This window comes from Pongo pygmaeus, chromosome 1, assembly GCF_028885625.2.
Source record: "Pongo pygmaeus isolate AG05252 chromosome 1, NHGRI_mPonPyg2-v2.0_pri, whole genome shotgun sequence".
Classification (NCBI taxonomy): Eukaryota; Metazoa; Chordata; class Mammalia; order Primates; family Hominidae; genus Pongo; species Pongo pygmaeus.
Window position 1 is genome coordinate 3,467,564 of NC_072373.2, and position 23,816 is coordinate 3,491,379.

The 23,816-nt window shown below is 46.5% G+C and overlaps 1 protein-coding gene across 3 annotated transcripts in view; it reads right to left on the minus strand.

The window, feature by feature from the left end:
- The window catches only part of KIF26B (kinesin family member 26B), a 566,488-nt gene that overhangs the window by 105,343 nt on the left and 437,329 nt on the right, over window positions 1-23,816 (minus strand). For all 3 annotated transcript variants that reach the window (XM_054447009.2, XM_063666562.1, XM_063666595.1), the window contains 4 exons: window positions 10,573-10,779; window positions 5,635-5,728; window positions 3,854-4,116; window positions 1,400-1,583 (listed from right to left, as the gene is read on the minus strand). In XM_054447009.2, coding sequence (XP_054302984.1) covers window positions 1,400-1,583; window positions 3,854-4,116; window positions 5,635-5,728; window positions 10,573-10,779 — 748 coding nt within the window. The remainder of the gene's footprint in view (window positions 1-1,399; window positions 1,584-3,853; window positions 4,117-5,634; window positions 5,729-10,572; window positions 10,780-23,816) is intronic.

Genomic DNA, 23,816 nt, shown 5'->3' on the forward strand with positions numbered 1-23,816 from the left:
GGCTTGTCTCAAACTCCTGACCTCAAGTGATCCACCCGCCGCGGCCTTCCAAAGTGCTGAGATTACAGGTGTGAGCCACCGTGCCTGGTCCTACTTAATTCTAGGCTTCATCTAGAACAGCTTTGTGGACTGTCTCTGCTTTAGTCAATGAGCTTTACAATTTCCAGTCCAGGGTTAGACTCTTAACTCAGTTTTCTGATTGTTTTTCTGGCATCCAGTGTCTTTGAGACAACCGTGCAGAAAGCGCTGGGAGCCAGTTAGTTGCCTGTGTATTGAAAGCCCCACGGAGCGGGACATGGAGGAACCACGGAAGCCACTGCCCGGCCAGCCCAGCAGCCCCGTTGCCCACAACCTGCCTTAGGAACCCAGTGAAATCAATAGACCACTTTGCCCCGGTCCAGGATCCCCACTGGAGACACTGAGCTGATCTGGTGCTCAACTCTTTCGGGCATACGGTAAACACTGCTTGACAGAAGGCAGAGAATTGCGCCCCAGCCTGGGCTGACTTTGGAAACACAGCCAAGATGGGTCTGTAAGGGCACGGCGTTGGGTTCCTGGTAGGGCAGCTCACTCGAAGAGCAGGCACCGTGCCTGGGTTTTGACAGTAAACCTTCACTGATGATTTGAGGGAGGCAGCCAGGGTCTGGGTAGTTATTCAAAAGTCTGATTTCTATGCTATTTAAAAAAATATGGCCCATACAGTGGCCTCAAGCTAATGATAATAACACACTGCTGAGTGCTTGGGTGGATACCTGTTGATCTTTCTTGATGAGCATTTTTGGGGTCTGTGAACAAAAAGATACTGTTAGGCAGTTGTTTTCTTTTTGTAAGTTTGACCTCTCACATTCTCATGGCAACGACATTGGTAAATTACCTTTACCAAAGCAAACTCCTTTCCCTGGACAGTTCAAAAGCGAACCTCAGCCCAGATACTATAATTATCTTGAATTACGAATCACTGAACTGCGTATTGTAGTCTATTAAGACAAGTTTAGCTAGGCATGGTGGCTCATACCTTTCATCCCAACACTTTGGGAGTCCAAGGCAAGAGGATCTCAAGACCGGGAGTTCTAGACCAGCCTGGGCAACATAGCAAGGTCCCATCTCTACAAAAATAAATAAATAAATAGCTAGGTGTGGTGGCATGAGCCTGTGGTCCCAGCTACTTGGGAGACTGAGGCAGGAGGATCACTTGAGCCCAGGAGTTTGAGGCTGCAGTGAACTGTGGTCGTGCCACTGTACTGCAGCCTGGGTGACAGAGCAAGACCCTGTCTCTCTCTCTCTCACACACACACACACACACACACACACACACACATACAAAGGTCATGGTTGCCCAAGGGGTTTCTGGCTGGGGCCAGAGCTGCTAAGGAGGCAGGAGGGTGGGTAGCCGACTTACTTCCCCCTCTCCCGTTCTTCTCCATCCGGTACTGGTAGATGTGCAGTGTGAAGAACACGTGTGAGTTGCGGTGGTCATCCTCATCACAGTCCTGTTGGTGGCTCCTGCGGGAGGCAATGGCGGCGTCCAGGAAAAAGGCAGCCTTCTCTGCGGTGGGGGCCCGCAGCTCGCTCTGGTTCTGCAGCTGGAAGACAGAAGCCAAGAGGTGAGGCTGCAGGCTGAGGAGGGCTTGCTGTCACTCATGCCTGGGTGTCCCCGGCTCCATTCAGCTGGCTGTGCATTCTGTATAGTAAAGCCACGTGCCTCTCTAAGGCCAAAAACCCTTCTGGAACGAGGTGCTATGCTCATGTGCAATTCTCAGCTTAATTAATTCGTTTCTGAAAATTAATATTGAGCATACTTATTGGATGAAACCTGTTTTTACCTATTTTACAATCTAAGTAGAATCTGGAACTAGTGGGTGTGAAAAGCTGGGAGCAGATGGCTCACGCTTATCTCTGCAGAAGGCGGCAAACCAACACCCCTGGCTATCCATTTACCTAAGAAAACAGGAGCGATGTGACTGCATCTTGAGTCCAAAGATTAGATTGTTTGGAGACAGGTAGGTTGCAAAATGTGATTTGAGACGTCATAGCAGCGGTGTCCCAAAGATGTAAAAAAACTTGGTTAGCTTTCATTTGACTCCTAATTTTGCAGTTATTTAATTAAAGCCAATTTTAGGCCATATTTACTAGCATAGTTATAAATAAGAAGCCAGTGTAAAAGGCACCCTCAAACACTCACGATGCTTGAATGTCTCCTCTAAATTTAGGAGATATCTATTTACCTTTAGTTCCTGAATCCATGCTCCTGGCATACTCATTAATTGATTAAAGAAAGCACACAGGGTAATGCGTCTAAATCTTATGAAAGTACTTGGCAATTATTTTAAACCTGAATTACAACAATCACATTAACAGAATTTAACCCAGCACTCCTCTTTTTGGGGCGAAAAGGAAACTCATGTTTCGGATTTGTTCAAAGAACTAATTCGCAGTACATGTCTTAAGGTTGGTACAAATTCTGACAATTTTCTACTCTAACTATGCAAATAATTTTGAACCGTTAAGAGCCAATATTTAGAACCTGAGGCCATCAAAATCCTCAAACTTCAAAGAGAGATTCTTTTGTGTTCACAATTTTGTCTCGCTATGGAAAAATAAACCAAAGAATTTAAAAGATTTTTCAACAAGAATTAAAGAGAATATTGGTCTTTTCCTCTTTTTCTTAGCCTTCATTTAACCAGATTTTTCACCCCTTAGTGGAACTTCATCAATGAAGTTCTAAAAGCGAATGGGGGTGAAAGCATATTTGAATGTCTAGAAAATGCCTGGAACAGGAGCAGTGGGTCGGGTCCTACTGATTGCATCACAGACACTGTGTAGATACTGTGGTCTCTGCACATTTGATGCCTCAGAACAGTGATTTCCAACATGTGATCCCTGGACCGGCAGCATGAGCATCTCATGGGAACTTGTTGGAAATGCACATTCTGGAGCTCTACTCTAGACCTACTGAATTGGAAACTCTGGGGGGAGTGCCCAGCGATCAGTGTTTAAACAAATCCTCAAGGTGACTGATGCAGACGAAAGAGGACTCAGGGAAATGGAAGGATCTGAGGTGCTTTAAGCAGGGGAAGAGCATGGTCAGGTTTGAGTAACGAGTGTAACAGGCCACGGGAGGTACCCTCACCTGTGCAAACAATCCCAGTTGGGAAGAGGCAGGTACTTATCAAACGGAACACCTAACTACAAAAGGAGGCATCTGACAACACGGGAAAATAAAGCCTACTGTTAGAGACTGGAAGGATTGATTATTCTGGATATGAATGAATTGCAGCTCCTGAGTCATTCCTACATCTATTGTCAAACAGCAAAGGAGAGACCCTCCCAACAGGCATAGCATCCTGAAATGGTGAACTGGAGCTTCTCTTGGCTTCCATAGTTCTAGCAATTATATCATGGTTCTAATTAGAAAGTGGTTATTAGTTTTTCCTGCAGCACTGCTAATCCGGCTGTAAACCGGTGCCAGAAACACAGTTTATAGAGTCATAAACAGCCCCGTAATGGCTCTAGCTATTTGTGCAGAGCAGTAAATATTCCAGTTTGTTGTTAAACAAAAGAAAGATTGTTACTTTTTGTTTTTGAAAGGGGCATAAAGAAAGTGAATTCCATTTCTCCCCCAAATGCTACAACAATTGTGGTTCCTGCTCATTGTCAATTAGAGTCAAGGTACAAATATTTAGACTGGGCAAGCAGATGGCCCCGCAGCTGCAGGCCGTAAAGTTCCAGTCCACTTTAAAGTAAACACCCGTAAGCCTCTGAGTTTACAGGTTCAGTGATTCATGGGTGGAGCTGCCCCAGCCTCTGAGGTGGGGAGGGAGCCAGGGGCGAGCCAGGCTTCAGAAGCAATCACCTGCGTGCCGCAGATGGGGTCCTCACAGAGGTACACGCCCGGGGACTGGCCATCCTGCAGGCTGCCCGTGGCCACCTCCGACAGCAGGTCCCGCAGGTTCTCCTCCTTCCCCCACACTTCCACGGCGGAAACCCGGACGGAGAAACGGGTGCCGGTCTTTTCCTTGCGTTCGTTTATGAGCTTGAAGAGCCAAGAAATGGCACAGGGAATGATGCCCAGGTTCTGCATGGAATCGTCCTTTCCGATCATGGTGTAGGATTTTCCTGGGAGAACCAGGGAAGGAAGAAAAGCAGGTTCAGTGTCCAGCCATCATTCCACGGAGTCTCCAAAATACATGCCAAGGATATAGAGGAAAGGCACGGGGAAGGGGGGAAAAGGGAAGAGAAGGAACGAAAAGATGAGAGAAATAGTATTTGACAACAACAGAAGGCATTTTCTGGTGTTCATAACTAAATGGCTATAATAAAGAATGCTGGCTGGGCTCAGTGGCTCATGCCTGTAATCTCAGCACTTTGGGGGGCCCAAGATGGGAGGATTGCTTGAGGCCAGGAGTTCCAGGCCAGTCTGGGCAACATACTGAGACCCTGCCTCTATGAAAAATTTTTAAAAATTATCTGGGTGTGGTGGGGCATCCCTGTGGCCCCAGCTACTTGGGAAGCTGAGGCAAGAGGATCACTTGAGCCCAGGAAATGGAGGTTACAGTCATCTATGAGCATGCCACTATACTCCAGCCCCAGGAACTGAGAGCCCATCTCTTAAAGAAAAAAAACAAAGCAAGAGCCCAGACATGTGACAAGATTAAATCCCAATGTACCTTGAGGAGGACCCCAGATGTCACATGCTATCCAGTTCCTGCACTGCTTTACACACAGTGGGAAGGCAGGCGTTTTTTATCATCATTATGATTCTTTTTATAGTCACCCCCCAGATTAAGTCCACATATTCACACTTTATATCCTGTCTCAAGTTAAATGCTGTGTATATTTTTATGGCATGAGCAAATTCTATTAAAATCCAGATCACTGCTTAGATCAAGATCAAGAGGAAGGGCTGGGGAGGACAGAAGTGCAGAGAGAGGCAATGGCTTTCTGTCCTGGCTGAGAACTGGCCTCTGTGAGCTCCAGCAAGGCCTCTGTTGGAATCTCTGCCAAGGGACAGTTTTTGAAGCTCCTCAATTCACTAAACATATCAAGCGTGTAAGGGCAAGGCCTGCGGAGCAGATGGCCGCAGGTCAGAATTAAGATGGGACTGTGGGGGGATTTATGAACCCCTCGCTGGGGGCTCTGCTGCCTCCTTTCCCAGATGCTTCAGTGCTGGAGTGTTCCCGACGGTGTGCACCGCTTTCCCCAGACCCGTCCTGGGCTCTGGGCTTTGCTTGGAGGTTGCTCCTCTGGCTTTTACAGGGGTCCAACCACCAACCCACATCCTCATGGGCGGGGTGGTGCAAGGGGCCCTATCTGCTTCCCAAACAGCGGCTGCTCAGGAAATGAACATTTTCCTGCCTGCCTTCTGGGCTTGACTCTGACCTGGACCAAGTGGGAACACTCCTGCTACTTCTCTTTCCATCTTTTGGACGTAAAGGCTTTCCTACATGAATGGGTGTCCACCTACAATGAACAACATAGGTGTTCGTCGTATAACTTGTTATTGGTTATTCAGCTCAGCACCTAAGAGAAACGCAGCCCTTCCTGTCATCAGAGAACTCTGGGAGGGAGACAGAGGAATGCATGGGATGACAGGGAGCCCAAGGAGCCGCATGAGAAAGTGACACTCTCACGAACCCAGCTTGGCATGGCCGAAACAGAACACGCAGCCATCTGCCCCGTTGACCACAGACTGGATCACCTCTGCCACGGTGCCTGCACACACTTCAGCCTGTCAGACACAAGAAGAGACACGAGCCGTGAATGGACCTCGCAGCGGAGACACCACTAACAACGAAAGTGAGCCCACCTTCCTGGGGCTTCGGGTCCCAGTGTCACTGTGTTCCCAGGTGGGTTGGCCTCTGCCATGAAGTTTTGGAGATGCTGAGAAGCCCTGGCGACCTTCTGCCGTTTGCAAGCCTGAGCATTATGCACGTGAACTGCAAAGCACCCTCCTGCTAATCCGTGGTACATTTCAGCGAATGCGTCTGTACAGCAGGCAGGAGCAGGCTGGAATGGGGGCACAGTGTACTCATGAACCTCATTCCCTTCCCTCATCTGCCATTCTAGGCTCCCAGATAAGGCCTTTAAACTCTCCGCTCACCCTCTGCTGACACACGTGTACACAGAGTTTATGAAACAGGCCAGGCTTATGAGAGGGAAAAAGGTGACCCACCATTTCACAAGTGAGACCTTGAGAAACATCGTAGTTCTCACATAAGCAAGAGGTTTGTGATATATATGTGCTTTCTCTCCTGATCTCTTTCTTCATTTTCAGTTCACACCTTCCTCATTTTTTTTTTTTTTTTTTGAGACAGAGTTTCAGTCTTGTTGCCCAGGCTGGAGTGCAACGGCGCGATCTCGACTCACTGCAACCTCCGCCTCCTGGGCTCAAGCGATTCTCTTGCCTCAGCCTCCCGAGTAGCTGGGATTACAGGCATGTGCCACCATGCCTGGCTAATTTTTTCATTTTTTTAGTAGAGAGGGGATTTCACCATGTTGGTCAGGCTGGTCTCGAACTCCTGACCTCAGGTGATCCACCCGCCTTGGCCTCCCAAAGTGCTGGGATTACAGGCGTAAGCCACTGGGCCCAGCCAATCCTCCTCTTTTCAAAACCTGCCTTTTCTTTCTTTTGCTACAGATACATTCAACATATAGAATATCAGTCACCACGTGGTATGTTATTAGGTGTTCTTTGGCCTGGTGTGTGTGTCTGGTCTCCAATCTGATTATTAAATCCTAGACAGGGACCAGGCTCTCGATGATGTTTTGTATTTCCCCTGAACACCCACTAATATAGAGCTCTGCAAGCCATCAGAGCTCAGTCAGTTTTGTGGACTAACTTGGAGATCTGGGAAACATCCTTCTCTGTTTAGCACCTGAGACTTTCCACAGAAGCAGGAAGACGGCATTATTCGCTGTGCCCTGTTGCTTTCATTTCTGTCTTGAGGCTGGAGTCAGGGCTCGTGGGAGCTCTGGGAGGCAGTGCTAACATGGGGCTTTGCAGTCCCCGGGGCAGCGTGCCTCCCGGTGGGCACCTGGGCCATGAATGTTGTTATTCAGCAGCACAGTGAACCCAAGTATTTGGAAATCAGTTTTCTCTCCTAAACTAAAATTGAAAAACCACACGTCCAACAACTGTCACTTGCTCCAGGGTGGTCCCCAGCAACTCTGCGGGGGACAGGGGGCTCCTCCTGGGCCAAAGGGGGTGGCAGGACAGGGCTGCTGTGGGGCACATAGGATCTTTCAAACCCCCCAGGACTTAGGCAAGGAGAGCCCAGTGCTAACCCTGAGACAGAAGCAGTAGCGTCTTGATGGAATTTGCCAGAGGCGTGTCTGCAGAGCAGGCAGAAGGCTGCCCAATGGACTAAGCCTTCTTCAGACATAAAGTGGGATGGGAGGCAGGAGGCTGAGAAATCACCTTGAGCTATACATAAAATGAGCTGTATTTGATTCTTGAGCCACCTGGGAGAATGTTGGCTGTGTGTGGACCACACTGAGTCACCCGTGCAGAGGCTAGGGGCGAGAGGAGACCTGCTGTGCAGAGTTGGGGCGCATCCCCCGGCACAGTTCCCACCCGGCTCTCCACTGAGAAGAGAGTGTTCAGTGGGCTGTCCATCTGGTGTGTGTTAAGAGCTGACAGGGGCCCCGGAGGCCCCTTGCTGCTTCCCCTGGGACCTGGAGAGGCATGCAGCCTTCTCGAGCACAGCCCCAATGCGCAGGGCCAGGTCTGCAGGAAGCCTCTGCCTGCCCACAAGTCCAGGTTCTCCAGCAGGGGTGTGTCCCAGCAGAGACATGTCCCAACAGGGGCAGCCAGCGACTGCTGAAGCCACCGAAGGGTCGTATGGATGGTTCTCAAAGGCAACCAGGAACCAGGACTGTTCTCATCATTGCTTAGCTTCAGGAAGCTGATTTCCTTAGAAACTAAGAGAAAGCACAATTTCTAACTGCCCGGGTCACCATGGCGGCTGCGGCTTCCCAGGCTGCAAATCAGGACTGGAGAGCACAGGCTTACTCCGCACACTCCCTCCTTTCAGGCTTGGGGGCTCCAGGGGTGCCCACCCTGTGGGGCTGAGTTTGCCCTGGCCAGCAGCGTGCTGCTAATATTGACAGTGATAACAGTAAAAATAGCCACATTTATTGAGCACTTGCTGTGTTCCCGGCTCTGCTGTGAGCACCTCCTGTGTGTCAACTCGATGACTCACAGGGCCTGAGGAGGAACACTGTGGTCGGGGTCCTCACACTGAGGCCCAGAGAGGTTGAGTGACTCACCTGAGGCCACACTGCTAGGAAATATTGGATAAAATGGCGGGAGGTCAAAGATACAATACCATACCGAGCAGGATCCAGAGAGGTTAATGGGGGGAATCGAGGAAGGACGTCTGCTCGGGAAAGCGACTTTGAACAAGTGGCTTCATCTTTGAGTCTCGGTTTCCGTGTGTGTCACATGAAAACATCAATACCTCCCTTCCTACCCCACTGAATTCTAGGAAGAGTCAAATGCATTAATGTCTATGAAATGTCTTGAAAACTGCAAATTTATAGACATGTAATTTATTATAACATTGGAAATTTGAATGAAAGTAAGGCATTCTGAAATGAGCGCAACTCCAATATTGAGCATACTGAGCTCTGCAGCCAAGTGTGAAATATAAACAAAGACTAGCAATTAAAATGGACCCTTTTTCTGGAATAAATCTAAAACTCATTAATAGTCCATGCTTAATTTAGGGTTTGCTTTGGAATTCTTACAACTTGTGGAGATTTGCTTCTGAAAAGTTTCAACTGTGCTAATGAAATTATTTGTAGGCCATTTATTAGACCCAATGTCAGGTTTAAATTACTGAGCCCATTGGGTGGCATGCCACACAAAAAATGTAATAAAGAGAGAAACCATAGAACTTATTCATAAAGTACTTTGTCTTCTTGGGTAAAACTCTTTGGGGAAACCACATGCTCAACTTCTTAATGAATGGAGCCTGTAACGTGCTGTGGGCCCACGGTGTAATATAGGAGCCCGTGAGAACATCGCCATCTCCTCTATTCAGATGCAGCCTGGAGGAAATTCACAGAGGCTGCAAATGGTAACTATTCGCACTGTTGTCATCAGGTTCTGCTATAGGTTATTAGTTATTATCCTATACACTGTTTAATGTAAATCTTGATAAGCACTAGAAACTTACCAGAAAGATGCAAACTCCAGGCAAAGTAGGCAACTATATCCTATAACCTGGGTTATTCATTTCTGCAATCAGTTCTACTCGTGTGTCCCTGCTCCCTCCCCCTGCAGGAACAGGTGCTGTTTCGTGCCACTTAGAGGCCCATCTTCACCAAAGCTCCAGGATGAATCCAAAAGAGAACAGATATCTACTAGAAGCTTTAGTTGCAGCATCTGGTGAGGTCTGCAGTTCATTGGCTGCCCATGGCTCAGTAATCTTGGTACCCTGGGTTCCCAAGTAGCCTCCCATTTATGCTCATAGTAGATTAATAAAAATGGCCCCAATTCTTCACCACAGCCTGGGTGCAACTACCTTGCAATGTGACTTGGAGCTCGTCCAATCATTAGAAGCAATCTCTTCTCCATCTCATGAAGCTGGGCCAGTAGAATCCAGCAGAAGTGATATTGGGTCAATTCTGAGCTTAGGCCTCCAGAGACCTGCATGCATGGGTCCTGGATACTGCCTTGAGAACTAGCCCAAGCTAGCCTGCTGGATGATGACAGACAATGGGGAAGAGAGACCAGCTGACCTGGTCAAGGCTATTCTAGACCAGTGTAAAGCCAGCCAACCCCCAAAGACATGTGCCTATGTTGTGATATAGGATGATTTTATTTTGCCTGGCTAATATCCAGCCAAGATCCACAGAGCTGCCTGCCCAAACCCACAGCTGATCATAGACATAAAAATGAGCTGATCTAGGACCAGAAGAGCTGCTCAGCTGACCGATGAGCAATGATAAATGCTTATTGTGTTAAGCGCTGAATTTTAGGGTGATTTGTAAGGCAGCAATTCAGCGAATACAACACCTATCCCTGAGCCTCTCTTCTTCCCCTTCACTCCAGTGAGCCAGGCCGCAGGATGCATGTCAGCCTCGGTTTCCCTGCCTTGCACTCCGGTTCCTTACTAGGGCTACAGACTTGTCCTCAACCCCAGTGTGCTTATACAGGGCCTAGGAGATCGCCTAATTCTAATCAGCTCCCTGAAACATTTTTTTTCCCTTCATACAATGCCCAGGCAGGAGTAGGGTCCTACTAGATCTGTCACCAGCACCTTGACGCATTGTCCTTGTCCCTTTCTGTTATCTTCCTGCTTCTGTGTGTGATCTCCACTGACTGGCTCACACTTCCTTCTCCCCAAGGACAGATTTTATTGAAATCCCTGCACACTGATCCTGCCCAAGATCTGACACCAGTAATTCAAAAGCACTGGACCATTCGATGGAGCTCAGATTGACTCCTGAAGGAACTGGTCCATCAGAATGCTCCAGAAGACACCCTCCCAGCTCAAGGGCCCTTGTGAATGAGTAAACGCTTCTTTCATCAACATTGCCTGAGCCTGAGAGGGGGCTGATACTCACCTGAGAAGCATCTTGTGGAAAAACTGCATCGAAGGCAAACATCTTTGGAGGAACCTGGTTGCCTCTCTTTTGGAAGGCATTTTGACCTCCGCAAGTCAGGGGATCATACAAGGTGATCTGCTTCTTCCGTGGGTCCACCTTTAAGAAAGAGCTGGATTCTGAGGTATCTCGAGCCAAGGTGGAACAGATGCGAAGCATGACTTTCACCTGTTAACAAAAGATGGGCAACAGCATGGATGAAGACAGCTGGGTGTTTTACGATGGAGCACCCTTGTATACTCTGCGATATAAATGCACATGGCAGCACACTGAACTTTCTCAGGATAAATTATGATGAAATGCAGAGTGAATTAGCAACATCATCCTTGCTGGGTCATGGGAAAACTGATTTATTTATAATTACCAGGTAGAATATTTTCATATGCCCATTACTTCAATATGGAGCTGGCACATCATGTTCTTTGTCTTCCTGTTAATATAAATTGAATATTAACTGCGCCCTCGTGGCCCAATTACACAGATGAAAAGGTAGTCTGGACTGCCAAACTATAGGGGCTGGTGCAGTTTCCTTGAAGCTCACAGATCAATAAACCATGCACATAAAAGTTAGCTCCGTAATTTACTCCTTGGCTCAGCTGATCAGGACTCTGGGAGACAAAAATCCACAGTTATTAGTGTCATCATTAAAGAACCATGAAATGGCCTGCTTTTAATGGCCAGCATTCGAAATGTGTTCCAAGGGGCAACAGTGATAAAAGACTGGTCTGCAAACGTGTTATTTGGGATCCCGTTAAGTGAGTGCAGAGAAGTTGTCGTTTCAGAGAATGGAAGTGCATCTCTGGAGGGAGCAGGAGGCGCTGCCCTTTAGCCCACTTGCCGCGTGATTGAACGCTGAGTACCTCTGGTGCCCACCACCAACCCAGCCCCGCTCCTGCAGGCGAGTGAGGTGCTTATGGAAATGCACAGTCAGCCTTGGGGTCCTAAGGTGAACAGAAATCAGGCTGAGGCCTCACACGGGTCTGGAAGCTACAGTCCTGGGAAAAGGGACAGCATTTGCTCTAACTGGCTCTTTGTTACTGTGTTGTGAGTTCAGTCCAACAAATGATGGACCCTTTTTTTGAGCACCTACTATGTGCCAGGCACTGGGCTAGGCATGGGGGATGCAAAGATATGTAATGCATAGAGTAGCAGGATAGACACACATACAGGTAATTTTAGTAATATACAGCAACTTCGGAAGGTATGCACAAGGATTATTTCTAAATTCCTCTCTGTGTCTTGTTCTCTTTGTCTCATCAGTTGTCAGGTTTGCTGAAATCTCTGTCATGCAATTTTGGGGAGGAGGGGTGGTTGTAAACTTTTAAATAAAATATTTTCAACGTATAGAAATGCTCAGAGAATCATATATGTTGTGCAAGACGGAGATCCTCCTGCCGATCTCGGCTCTCTCTGCCGAGCCATGAGGACTAATCTGCAGTGTGCAAAGCTGAAGGTAAAGAATTCCAAGGGCACTGGGTCCCCAGGTGTCCTGCACCGTGTCCCCGCCGTGCTTGCCTTCTAACTTAAGAACAGTACTCCGTGGAGACCCGGAAGCCGGTGTCCCGATGGAAGGAGCCCGAGGGTGGGACGCGCTCCACCTCTCAGGGTTTAGATCTTGCTTCTCCCACTGAGGTCATACAATGATCCCTGCCATTTTCTCTCAAATGCCAGGACTGTGCTGTTATTTACACGATCTGATTTAATCCTCCCAGTGCTCCAGGGTGTAGGTATGCCTGTCCAGATTTTACAGAGGAGAAAACGATGTTATATAACTTGCCCCACATCACTGAACCTGTGGGTGGAAGGCTGGACTTGGATCCCACCTCCAATGCCTACACTTTTTCCATCATGCCAGCTGCTGCCTCCCACAAACAGTCACACTTCTCAGAGCCCCCATTTCCTCACCTGTACAGTAGGAATAACAATGCCCGTCATATGGGCGGCTGTGCAAACTCAATGAATGGGCATGTAAAGTGCTGAACATGGCCCAGGCTTGTCTTGAACTCCCACCTCTGCCTCCGAAAGCACTGGGATTACAGGCATGGGTGCCACGCCCAGCCTCAAGCCTTACCATTAACACTGTGATTGCAAAATGATAGGATATCATGATCCAGGAGGAGGCAAGTCAAGAGAGGAGGGAGGAAGAGATACAGGAATTGAATACCCACCATGTGGGCAGAGATGAGAGTTCAAGACAAGCCTGGGCAACATGGCGAGACCCCATCTCTACAAAAAGTTAATTAAAAAAAAATATCCAGGTGTGATGGTGCACACCTACAGGTGCCAGCTACTTGGGAGGTTGAGGTAGCAGGGTCACTTGAGCTCAGGAGTTCAAGGTTACAGTAAGCTATGATCATGCTACTGTACTCCGGCCTGGGTGACAGAGCGAGACCTTGTCTCTCAAAAACAAAACGGCCAGGCGTGGTGGCTCACACCTGTAATCCCAGCACTTTGGGAGGCCAAGGCGGGCAGATCACAATGTCAGGAGATAGAGACTATCCTGGCTAACAAGGTGAAACCCTATCTCTACTAAAAATACAAAAAATTAGCCAGGTGTGGTGGCAGGCGCCTGTAGTCCCAGCTACTCGGGAGGCTGAGGCAGGAGAATGGTGTGAACCTGGGAGGCGGAGCTTGCAGTGAGCCGAGACTGCACCACTGCACTCCAGCCTGGGTGACAGAGTGAGACTCTGTCTCAAAAAAAAAAAAAAAAAAAAAAAAAAAAAAAAAAAGCCTATAATCCTGCACTTTGGGAGGCTGAGGCGGGTGATTACCTGAGGTCGGTAGGTCGAGACCAGCTTGACCAACATGGAGAAACCCCCTCTATACTAAAAATACAAAATCAGCCAGGCATGGTGGCTCACGCCTGTAATCCCAGCTACTCGGGAGGCTGAGGCAGGAGAATCGGTTGAACCCGGGAGGTGGAGGTTGTGGTGAGCCGAGATTGCGCCATTACACTCCAGCCTGGGCAACAAGAGCGAAACTCTGTATCGAAAAAAACAGAACATGATAAGGTTTTAGAACTCCTTGCCCTGGACTCTGGATAACGTGAATCACAAGCAGGATACTGTGGGGAATTCCCGACAGACAGAGCTAGTTATGAAGCACTGAGCCCAACAAGGCTCCTATTAGTAAAACACAGTCAAATCCCACACAGCTGCTACATACAGAACGGTAACCAGTAGGTGTATCTGCATTCCATTCTGGCAATTTTCTTGTTCACTGTGACTTTCTAAGGTCTGATTTCAGTTCCATTCATTCCTATAGATCTGCTCCAGTTACATAGCATGTGTGCTAAGAGCATGCATTCAAATCGCAACTTTGGGAAGGTCCCTGGGACCTTCATGCTTTCTGTAAGCAAATCTCCTAGCCCAGCCTCTGAGCATTGCAAGTCAAGGATGATGCAATGCCAGGTAGAGCTGATGGAGCCCATGGCCCACTGCTTTTCTATTTCACAATTTTGCATGCAATTTCTGGGTAACTAGAGGTGCTGAATGTAAAATATGAGCTAAGCCAGGCGAGGGCTGACAAGGAGAAGCGGGAAAGAAGGGGCTGAATGAGTGAGTCATTGGTCCAGAAGGAATGCTCCTGCATCTTAATGAAATCCTGAGCCTGCAGCTCATTTTCTGCAGAGAGGCTGAAGATCCCAGTCGCTGGTCTGGCCAAAGAGATACACACAGTTCTTTAAAAACCCACTGAGCTCCGAGTTGGGGGAAAGGCCACACTCCATTCTTTTCTTTGCAATGCATCTAAGTAAATGGACATTTTTTTCCCTTAAAGGAAGGAAATTGAATTTTTCTGCTTCACCTCCTTTGTATCATTATTCCTTTAGTCCAGCACTCTACTTCCTGCTTAATCTGCTATAATTAAAGTGTTTAGGAGATACCACTTGTGATCAAGAAAGTCCCTCGGACTTGTGGCCAGGAGTTCTTGCTTTTGTCACTAACGCCCTTAGGTTCTTGGCAACATCTCCTCCAGCCCCGCCTCTCCCTGCTGCTCTCCAGAGAGGGTCCAGGCAGCTGTTAACAGGCACGGCCTTCTCCCCGGCTCTCGGGGTCAAAGGGACGGTCACTATTTCACTCCCAAGGGTAGACCCGCAGGGAATGGGACCCAGAAAGCTAAAGGAACAGGCTGAGTGGTGGCCAGAAAGGCCTGACACCCTGATTCAAGCAAGAAGAGACTGGCATTTCCTGCACCCAAGTCCCCACTGGTCGGGACCCCGCTCTGCCCTGTTTGTTTATTCCACGGATGGAGTGGGACAGCTGTTGCTCTGGGCAGCAGTTGTCTTTATGTCCTGCTCATTAATCAGTTCAGCACCTCGTTCTGGACGGCATCATGGGACTGAGGGAGAAAGGAACTGTGAGACACTCACCGAGAGAGGCAGAGCCTCGCTCCCAAACTGCACAGACACTCCATCAACATGGAGGCAATCGCTGCCACACAGCCTGACTGGAGGCTGACGAGGAGCAGCCCCGTCATCACTCACCGTGACCACTACACGTGATCACAGCAGACAGATATTCCTGTTTTTCCCTCGTCACGGAGCGCAGCCACATGGTGCACACCTAGGAGGCTCTTCATGGCCTGTTTCTCTACCCAGAAGCTGTCCAGCTAGAGGTTTTCTGCAGACTCAAGGGTTCAGGAGGGCTACGGGCAAATGTGACCACTGGAAGGATCCCTCAGCAATGAGAAAAAGACTGCAGATGATGAGACGGTGGCAGGAGCAAGGGAGAACTCCATCAGTGCTTCTCATGCATGAGCTTTGTTTCAACTCACTTTGTGGATACCCACAACGAAGGCCCTCTACAGACACACAGGAACCCGAGTCTTGGCCACAACAAATGCCCAGTAAGAGTGTGTGGGTGATGATAAATAGTTTTTACCCCTACAAGGTTGTAGGCTACAGAGTTAAGTTCATCACTGGCTTCTTCTGATCCCTTATCATCTCTCTATCTGAACTAAAGGAGCATGCTCTAACCCAATACAAGGAAGCTAAGGACCTTGAAAAAAGGTTAGAGGAATTGCTAACTAGAATAGCCAGTTTAGAGAAGAACATAAATGACCTGATGGAGCTGAAAAACACAGCACAAGAACTTCATGAAGCATACACAGTATCAATAGATGAATCGATCAGGCGGAAGAAAGGATATCAGAGATTGAAGATCAACTTAGTGAAATAAAGCGTGAAGACAAGATTAGAGAAAAAAGAATGAAAAGGAATGAACAACGCCTCCAAGAAATATGGAACTATGTGAAAAGACCAAACCTATGTTTGACTGGTGTACCTGAAAGTGATAGGGAGAATGGAACCAAGTTGGAAATTATCCAGGAGAATTTCCTCAAACTAGCAAGACAGGCCAACATTTAAATTCAGGAAATATAGAGAACACCACAAAGATACTCCTCGAGAAGAGCAACCCCAAGACACAAAATCGTCAGACTCACCAAGGTTGAAATGATGGAAAAATGTTACAGGCACTAGAGAGAAAGGTCGGGTTACCCACAAAGGGAAGCCCATCTTCCCTAGACTAACAGCAGATCTCTCTGCAGAAATCCTACAAGCCAGAAGAGGGTGGGGGCCAATAGTCAATACTCTTAAAGAATTTTCAACCCAGAATTTCATATCCAGCCAAACTAAGCTTCATAAGCAACGGAGAAATAAAATCCTTTACAGACGGGCAAATGCTGAGAGATTTTGTCACCACCAGGCCTGCCTTACAAGAGCTCCTGAAGGAAGCACTAAACATGGAAAGAATCAACTGGTACCAGCCACTGCACAAAGACACCAAATTGTAAAGACCATTCATGCTATGAAAAAACTGCATCGACTAATGGGAAAAATAACCAGCTAGCATCATAATGACAGGATCAAATTCACACATAACAATATTAACCTTAAATGTAAATGGGCTAAATGCTCCCAATTAAAAGATATAGACTGGCAAATTGGATAAAGAGTCAAGACCCATCAGGGTGCTGTATTCAGGAGACCCATCTGAGCCACACATAGGCTCAAAATAAAGGGATGGAGGAAGATTTACCAAGCAAATGGAAAACAAACAAAAAAAGCAAGGGTTGCAGTCCTAGTTACTGATAAAACAGACTTTAAACCAACAAAGATAAAAAAAAGACAATTAAGGCATTACATAATGGTAAAGGGATCAATGCAACAAGCAGAGCTAATGATCCTAAATATATATGCATCCAATACAGGAGCACCCAGATTCATAAAGCAAATTCTTAGAGACCTACAAAGACATTTAGACTCCCACACAATAATAGTGGGAGACTTTAACATCCCACTGTCAATATTAGAGCAATGAGACAGAAAATTAACAAGGATATTCAGGGCTTGAACTCAGCTCAGGACTGAGTGAACCTAAAAGACATCTACAGAACTCTCCACCCCAAATCAACAGAATATATACATTCTTCTCAGCACCACATATTCTGAAATCGACCACATAATTGGAAGTAAATGCAAAAAAAATGAAAATCATAACAAACAGTCTCTCAGACCACACTGCAATCAAATTGGAACTCAGGATTAAGAAACTCACTCAAAACTGCACAACTACATGGAAACTGAACAACCTGCTTCTGAATGACTATTGGGTAAATAATGAAATGAAGGCAGAAATAAATAAGTTCTTTGAAACCAGTGAGCACAAAGACACAACATACCAGAATCTCTGGGACACATTTAAAGCAATGTTTAGACGGAAATTTATAGCACTCATTGTCCACAGGACAAAGCAGGAAAGATCTAAAATCGACACCCTAACATCACAATTAAAAGAACTAGAGAAGCAAGAGCAAACAGATTCAAAAGCTAGCAGAAGACAAGAAATAACTAAGATCAGAGCAGAACTGAAGGAAATAGAGAGACACAAAAAACCCTTCAAAAAATCAATGAATCCAGGAGCGGGCTTTTTGAAAAGATTATCAAAATAGACCGCTAGCCAGACTAATAAAGAAGAAAAGAGAGAAGAATCAAATAGACACAATAAAAAATGATAAAGGGGATATCACCACTGATCCCGCAGAAATACAAACTACCATCAGAGAATACTATAAACACCTCTATGCAAATAAACTACAAAATCTAGAAGAAATGGATAAATTCCTGGACACATACACCCTCCCAAGACTAAACAAAGAAGAAGTTGAATCCCTGAATAGACCAATATCTAGTTCTGAAATTGAGGCAGTAATTCGCAGCCTACCAACCAAAAAATGCCCAGGACCAGACAGATTCACAGCTGAATTCTACCAGAGGTACAAAAAAAAGCTGATACCATTCCTTCTGAAACTATTCCAAACTATAGAAAAAGAGGGACTCCTCCTTAACCCATTTTATGAAGCCAGCATCATCCTGATACCAAAACCTGGCAGAGACACAACAAAAAAAGAAAATTTCAGGCCAATATCCCTGATGAACATCGATGCAAACATCCTCAATAAAATACTGACAAACAAAATCCAGCAGCACATCAAAAAGCTTATCCACCACGATCAGGTCGGCTTCATCTCTGGGATGCAAGACTGGTTCAATATATGCAAATCAATAAATGTAATCCATCTCATAAACAGAACCAATGACAAAAACCACATGATTATCTCAATAGATGCAGAAAAGGCCTTCAACAAAATTCAACACCCCTTCATGCTAAAAACTCTCAATAAACTAGGTAGTGAAGGAATGTTTCTCAAAATAATAAGAACTATTTATGACAAACCCACAGCCAATATCATACTGAATGGGCAAAAGCTGGAAGCATTCCCTTTGAAAACCGGCACAATACAAGAATGTCCTCTCTCACCACTCCTATTCAACATAGTATTAGAAGTTCTGGCCAGGGCAATCAGGCAAGAGAAAGAAATAAAGGGTATCCAAATAGGAAGAGAGTATGTCAAATTGCCTCTGTTTGCAGATAACATGATTCTATATTTAGAAAACCCCATCGTCTCAGCCCAAAATCTCCTTAAGCTGATAAGCAAATTCAGGAAAGTCACAGCATATAAAATCATTGTGCAAAAATCACAAGCCTTCCTATACACCAATAATAGACAGAGAGCCAAATCATGAGTGAATTCCCATTCACAATTGCTACAAAGAGAATAAAATACCTAGGAATACAACTTACAAGGGATGTGAAGGACCTCTTCAAGGAGAACTACAAACCACTGCTCAAGGAAATAAGAGAGGACACAAACAAATGGAAAAACATTCTATGCTTATGGATAGGAAGAATCAATATCGTGAATATGGCCACACTGCCTAAAATAATTTATAGATTCAATGCTATTCCCACCAAGCTACCATTGACTTTCTTCATAGAATTAGAAAAAACTACTTTAAATTTCATTTGGAACCAAAAAAGAGCCCATATAGCCAAGACAATCCTAAGCAAAAAGAACAAAGCTGGAGGCATCACGCTACCTGACTTCAAACTATACTACAAGGCTACACTAACCAAAACAGCATGGTACTGGTACCAAAACAGATATATAGACCAATGTAACAGAAGAGAGCCCTCAGAAATAATGCCGCATATCTACAACTATCTGATCTTTGACAAACCTGACAAAACAAGCAATGGGGAAGGGATTCCCTATTTAATAAATGGTGCTGGGAAAACTGGCTAGCCATATGCAGAAAACTGAAACCAGACCCCTTCCTTACACCTTATACAAAAAGTAACTCAAGTTGGATTAAAGACTTAAATGTAAGACCTAAAACCATAAAACACCCTAGACAAAAATCTAGGCAATACCATTCAGGACATAGCCAAGGGCAAAGATTTCATGACTAAAACACCAAAAGCAATGGCAACAAAAGCCAAAATTGACAAATGGGATCTAATTAAACTAAGAGCTTCTGCACAGCAAAAGAAACTATCATCAGAGTGAACAGGCAACCTACAGAATGGAAGAAAATTTTTGCAATCTAGCCATCTGACATAGGGCTAATATCCAGAATCTACAAAGAACTTAAACAAATTTACAAGAAAAAAACAAACCCATCAAAAAGCGGGCAAAGGATATGAACAGACACTTCTCAAAAGAAAACATTTATGCGGCCAACAAACATATGAAAAGAAGCTCATCATCACTGGTCATTAGGGAAATGCAAAGCAACACCACAATGAGATACTATCTCATGCCAGTTAGAATGGCGATCATTAAAAAGTGAGGAAACAACAGATGCTGGAGAGGATGTGGAGAAATAGCAATGCTTTTACACTTTTGGTGGGAGCGTAAATTAGTTCAACCATTGTGAAAGACAGTGTGGTGATTCCTCAAGGATCTAGAACCAGAAATACCATTTGACCCAGCAATCCCATTACTGGGTATATACCCAAAGGATTATAAATCATTCTACTATAAAGACACATGCACACGTATGTTTATTGTGGCACTGTTCACAATAGCAAAGACTTGGAACCAACCCAAATGCCCATCAATGATAGACAGAATAAAGAAAATGTGGCACATATACACCATGGAATACTATGCAGCCATAAAAAAGGATGAGTTCATGTCCTTTGCAGGGACATGGATGAAGCTGGAAACCATCATTCTCAGCAAACTAATACAGGAATAGAAAACCAAACACCGCATGTTCTCACTCATAAGTGGGAGTTGAACAATGAGAATACATGGACACAGGGAGGGGAACATCATACACCAGGGCCTGTTGGGGGCTGGGGGGCAAGGGGAGGGATAGCATTAGAAGAAATACCTAATGTAGATGACGGGTTGATGGGTGCAGCAAACCACCATGGCATGTGTATACCTATGTAACAAACCTGCACGTTCTATACATGTATCCCAGAACTGAAAGTATAATTAAAAAACAAAAAACAAAAAACAAACCCAGGTTTTATAAAAGGAAAAGTTTGAATACTTTTCTGGTAAAATTTCTATCAGTGGTCTAAAATTGCTTCTTCCAAAGGAAGATCTTTTTGATTCCATATGATTGAAAGACTCCAGAAGGTTTTTGGGGGACCAAAGAGTCATATTCCAGATGGCAATGATCATGGAGGTCTTACATAACACCAATGCCAGGAAATCCAGGGGACAACTAAGAAGGCTGTGATCCCTCAATTCAGAGGGAGCTTTTAAACATATTTTACAAAGCCATTGCTCCATCAACCCATAGTTACCATTACAGAACCACAGACCCACGCCTGAAAGGACCCCAGAGATTCTGAGCACAGTTCAGTTATGAGTTACAGAACAAAAGTAAATTGGCTTAAATTTCTTTGCCCAAACAAAACACACAGTAATAATCCTGCATGACATGTTCAAAGATCAGGGGGCTTTATTCACCTGGAGAAAGTCCAAAGCCATATGATTCCATGCTGAGTTTGGGGGTGGGAGGGCAGATGAGGGGGCTGGGGTGCTCTCCGGGCCTACTTTGGGGCAGCGACTGCTCCGTGTTGACCAAATCAATCAATCATCCATCAGCAACACCACCACAACTTCTTTACAGGTTTTACAAATCTTACAGTTTATACAGACCTTTCTCATATCTTACTTCCATTTGGTTGCCCCGTAACTGCTTTGTTAAGGGGATATTATTATAATGATTATTACCATCTTTCCTATTTTGAGGCTACAGAGATTGACTTGCTCAAAGGCACCTGCCTGGCGAAGGTGGAAGGGCCCTGGCCCTGGACTGCTCTTCCCTCCGTGAGCATCTTGGGTCGTAGCCAGAGCAGAGCCATCTCTCAGGAGACCGGGGCAGGCAGTGGGGCCTGCGTCTGCACCCTGGGCGGCTGGCTTCTCAGAGGTGCCACTGGGTGAGCTCCCGTGGTGCCAGACAGTAAATAATGAGCAGCGATGCCATCAGAGGGGGAAGATTTACATTATTAAAAACCGGGCCGGGAAAGGTGACAAGTGGTGGCACAATAAAGCTAAGTGTGAGGGAGCATGTGCAGGACGGAAGAATGGAGCCCGGTAATGAGATGTACTCTAAGAAGTGCTTCGGGGAGCGGAGGGGGAAGAAAATTCCCTAAAGGTCTTCATCAACACGCGTCTGTCACCAGGCAAGCCCAGCGAGGGACTGTGCGCTGGAGGGAGGGAGCTGAAACCAAGGAAGAAAGCCCTTCCCCGTGAGGCACTGCTAATGGCCAGCAGGCTTGGGGGGCCAGGTCCCCCCACCAATTAGCAGGTGTGGGACAGGGCTGGGCAGGCTGCAAGGATGGAGACAGACACATATCAGGGGCTGGTCTGTCAGAAAGGACTGGGACTCTGACGGTGGCCTAGTTAGAAGAGGCCCCATCCTTAGCTTGTTGTATTAGGGAACTTATTTTAAATGGATGAGCTGGTGTAAAGATGCATCCAGAGACAGGCGTTCTCAGGTGTGAATGAAGTGGGAAATGGGATTCTGAGGCATGCCTGATGGCCCACTCCGATCTCAGTGACACACGCTGTCAGAGCGTCCCATCTGCGACTTACAGGGCACATGGCCTGGAGCTTGGGGGCACAGGCTCTGGAGACAGGCGGCCTGGGTTTGAGTGCTGGCTGTACGTTGATCAGTATGTGTCCATGCACGAGCATCTAACCTCCTCTGTGCACATCTATAAATTGGCCATAATAACAGCACTGGCCTAGCAGAGTTACTGTGATCATTAAAAGAGCAAATGCCCATAACATCCCTTCCACAATGTCAGTGGCATAGTGAGTGCTCAGTAAATATTAGCTATTATTACTTTTTACTTTGGCTACTGGAAAGACCACGAACTTTGAAGGCAGACAGACCCTGGCTCTTGGTCACTGCGTGACCAGGAATATATTATTTTAACATAGTTTCCTCATTAGTAAAATGGCGATAATAATGCCTATCTTGAAGGACTTACATGACTATCAAGCAAACAATTATCCTAAGCATTTGAAACAAAGTACGTCCTCAATAAATAATAATTGCCATCATATTGAACCCACGTCCATGACAGTGTTGTAAAAGCCCATTCCTCACTGCTTCCCTGGATCTCCCTTTAACCACTTTTGACCTAGGAGTTCAGGAGACCTAATCATTAGATTCTGAATCGGCCTACACTCACAGAGCTGAGACAGACATCACACTTGCCCAAGGTCGCCCCTTTTTTTTTTTTTTTTTTTTTTTTTTGAGACAGGGTCTCACTGTCACCCAGGCTGGAGTGCACTGGCGTGAGTTCTGCTCACTGCAACCTCTGCCTCCCAGGCTCAAGTGATCCTCCCACTTCAGCCTCCCAAGTAGCTGGGACGACACGCACATACAACCACACCCAGCTAACTTTTAAATTTCTTGTACAGACAGGGTTTCTCCATGTTGTCCAGGCTGGTCCTGAACTCCTGGACTCAAGTGATCCTCCTGCCTTGGATTCCCAACGTGCTGGGAATACAGGCGTGAGCCACCGTGCCCGGCCTGGACACCCAATTTTTATAGACGCGGGTTACACTAAGGTCTTTCAACTTCCACCACGCTCTTCTGCTGATTTTTGGTAAACACTGGGTGAGTGACAACTGGAGGTTTTTCTGAATACTTGCTAGAAAAACTGTGAGTAGAAATGGTAAATATCCATTTGAAAGATAAAATATTTAATAGCACAGAAGGAATTTTTGAGAAAGCAGCAGTGGACGCTCCTTAATTAGAATTTTTTTAGATGTGTTCAGTTTGGATTTTGGCACTTACTGTGAATAAAGGGCCATTTCCGCGTTGGCCGTCCCCTTCCGTGGGGCCCAGCCGCCCCGGGGGCGCAAACCCGGGACCCCAGGGACCCCAGGACCCCGAGCATGCGTGGCACGGTGCGGCCAGGGGCCCCGACCCCTGCTGTGACTCGCCGGGTGGTTTGTGCTTCTGCCGGCGCCTCGGCCTCCCCTTGCAGGCCTCCCTGCCACGTTGGGCACCCCCCGCCCCCCGCAGGGCCCAGCCGCCACGGAGGCGGCTTATTGTTACTAAAGGGCCCACATGAGTAAAGCTCACGCATGTGTTACGACTGTCGTTAAATAGCAAACAGTCAAGAGATGCTGCGTCTGCAGACGCAGACTCGTCTGTCACCACAGAGATGCTGTTTGGCTTGGAGAACAACAGTACCCAGGGAAAGCTGTTTCTCTTCTCTGCAGCTCACTGCATGATCAACATGAAAACTGGAGCTTGCCAACATGGCACCTGATTTAGTGTCGTCTGTACCTCCTTGCCACACTCTCCACTTCTGAGA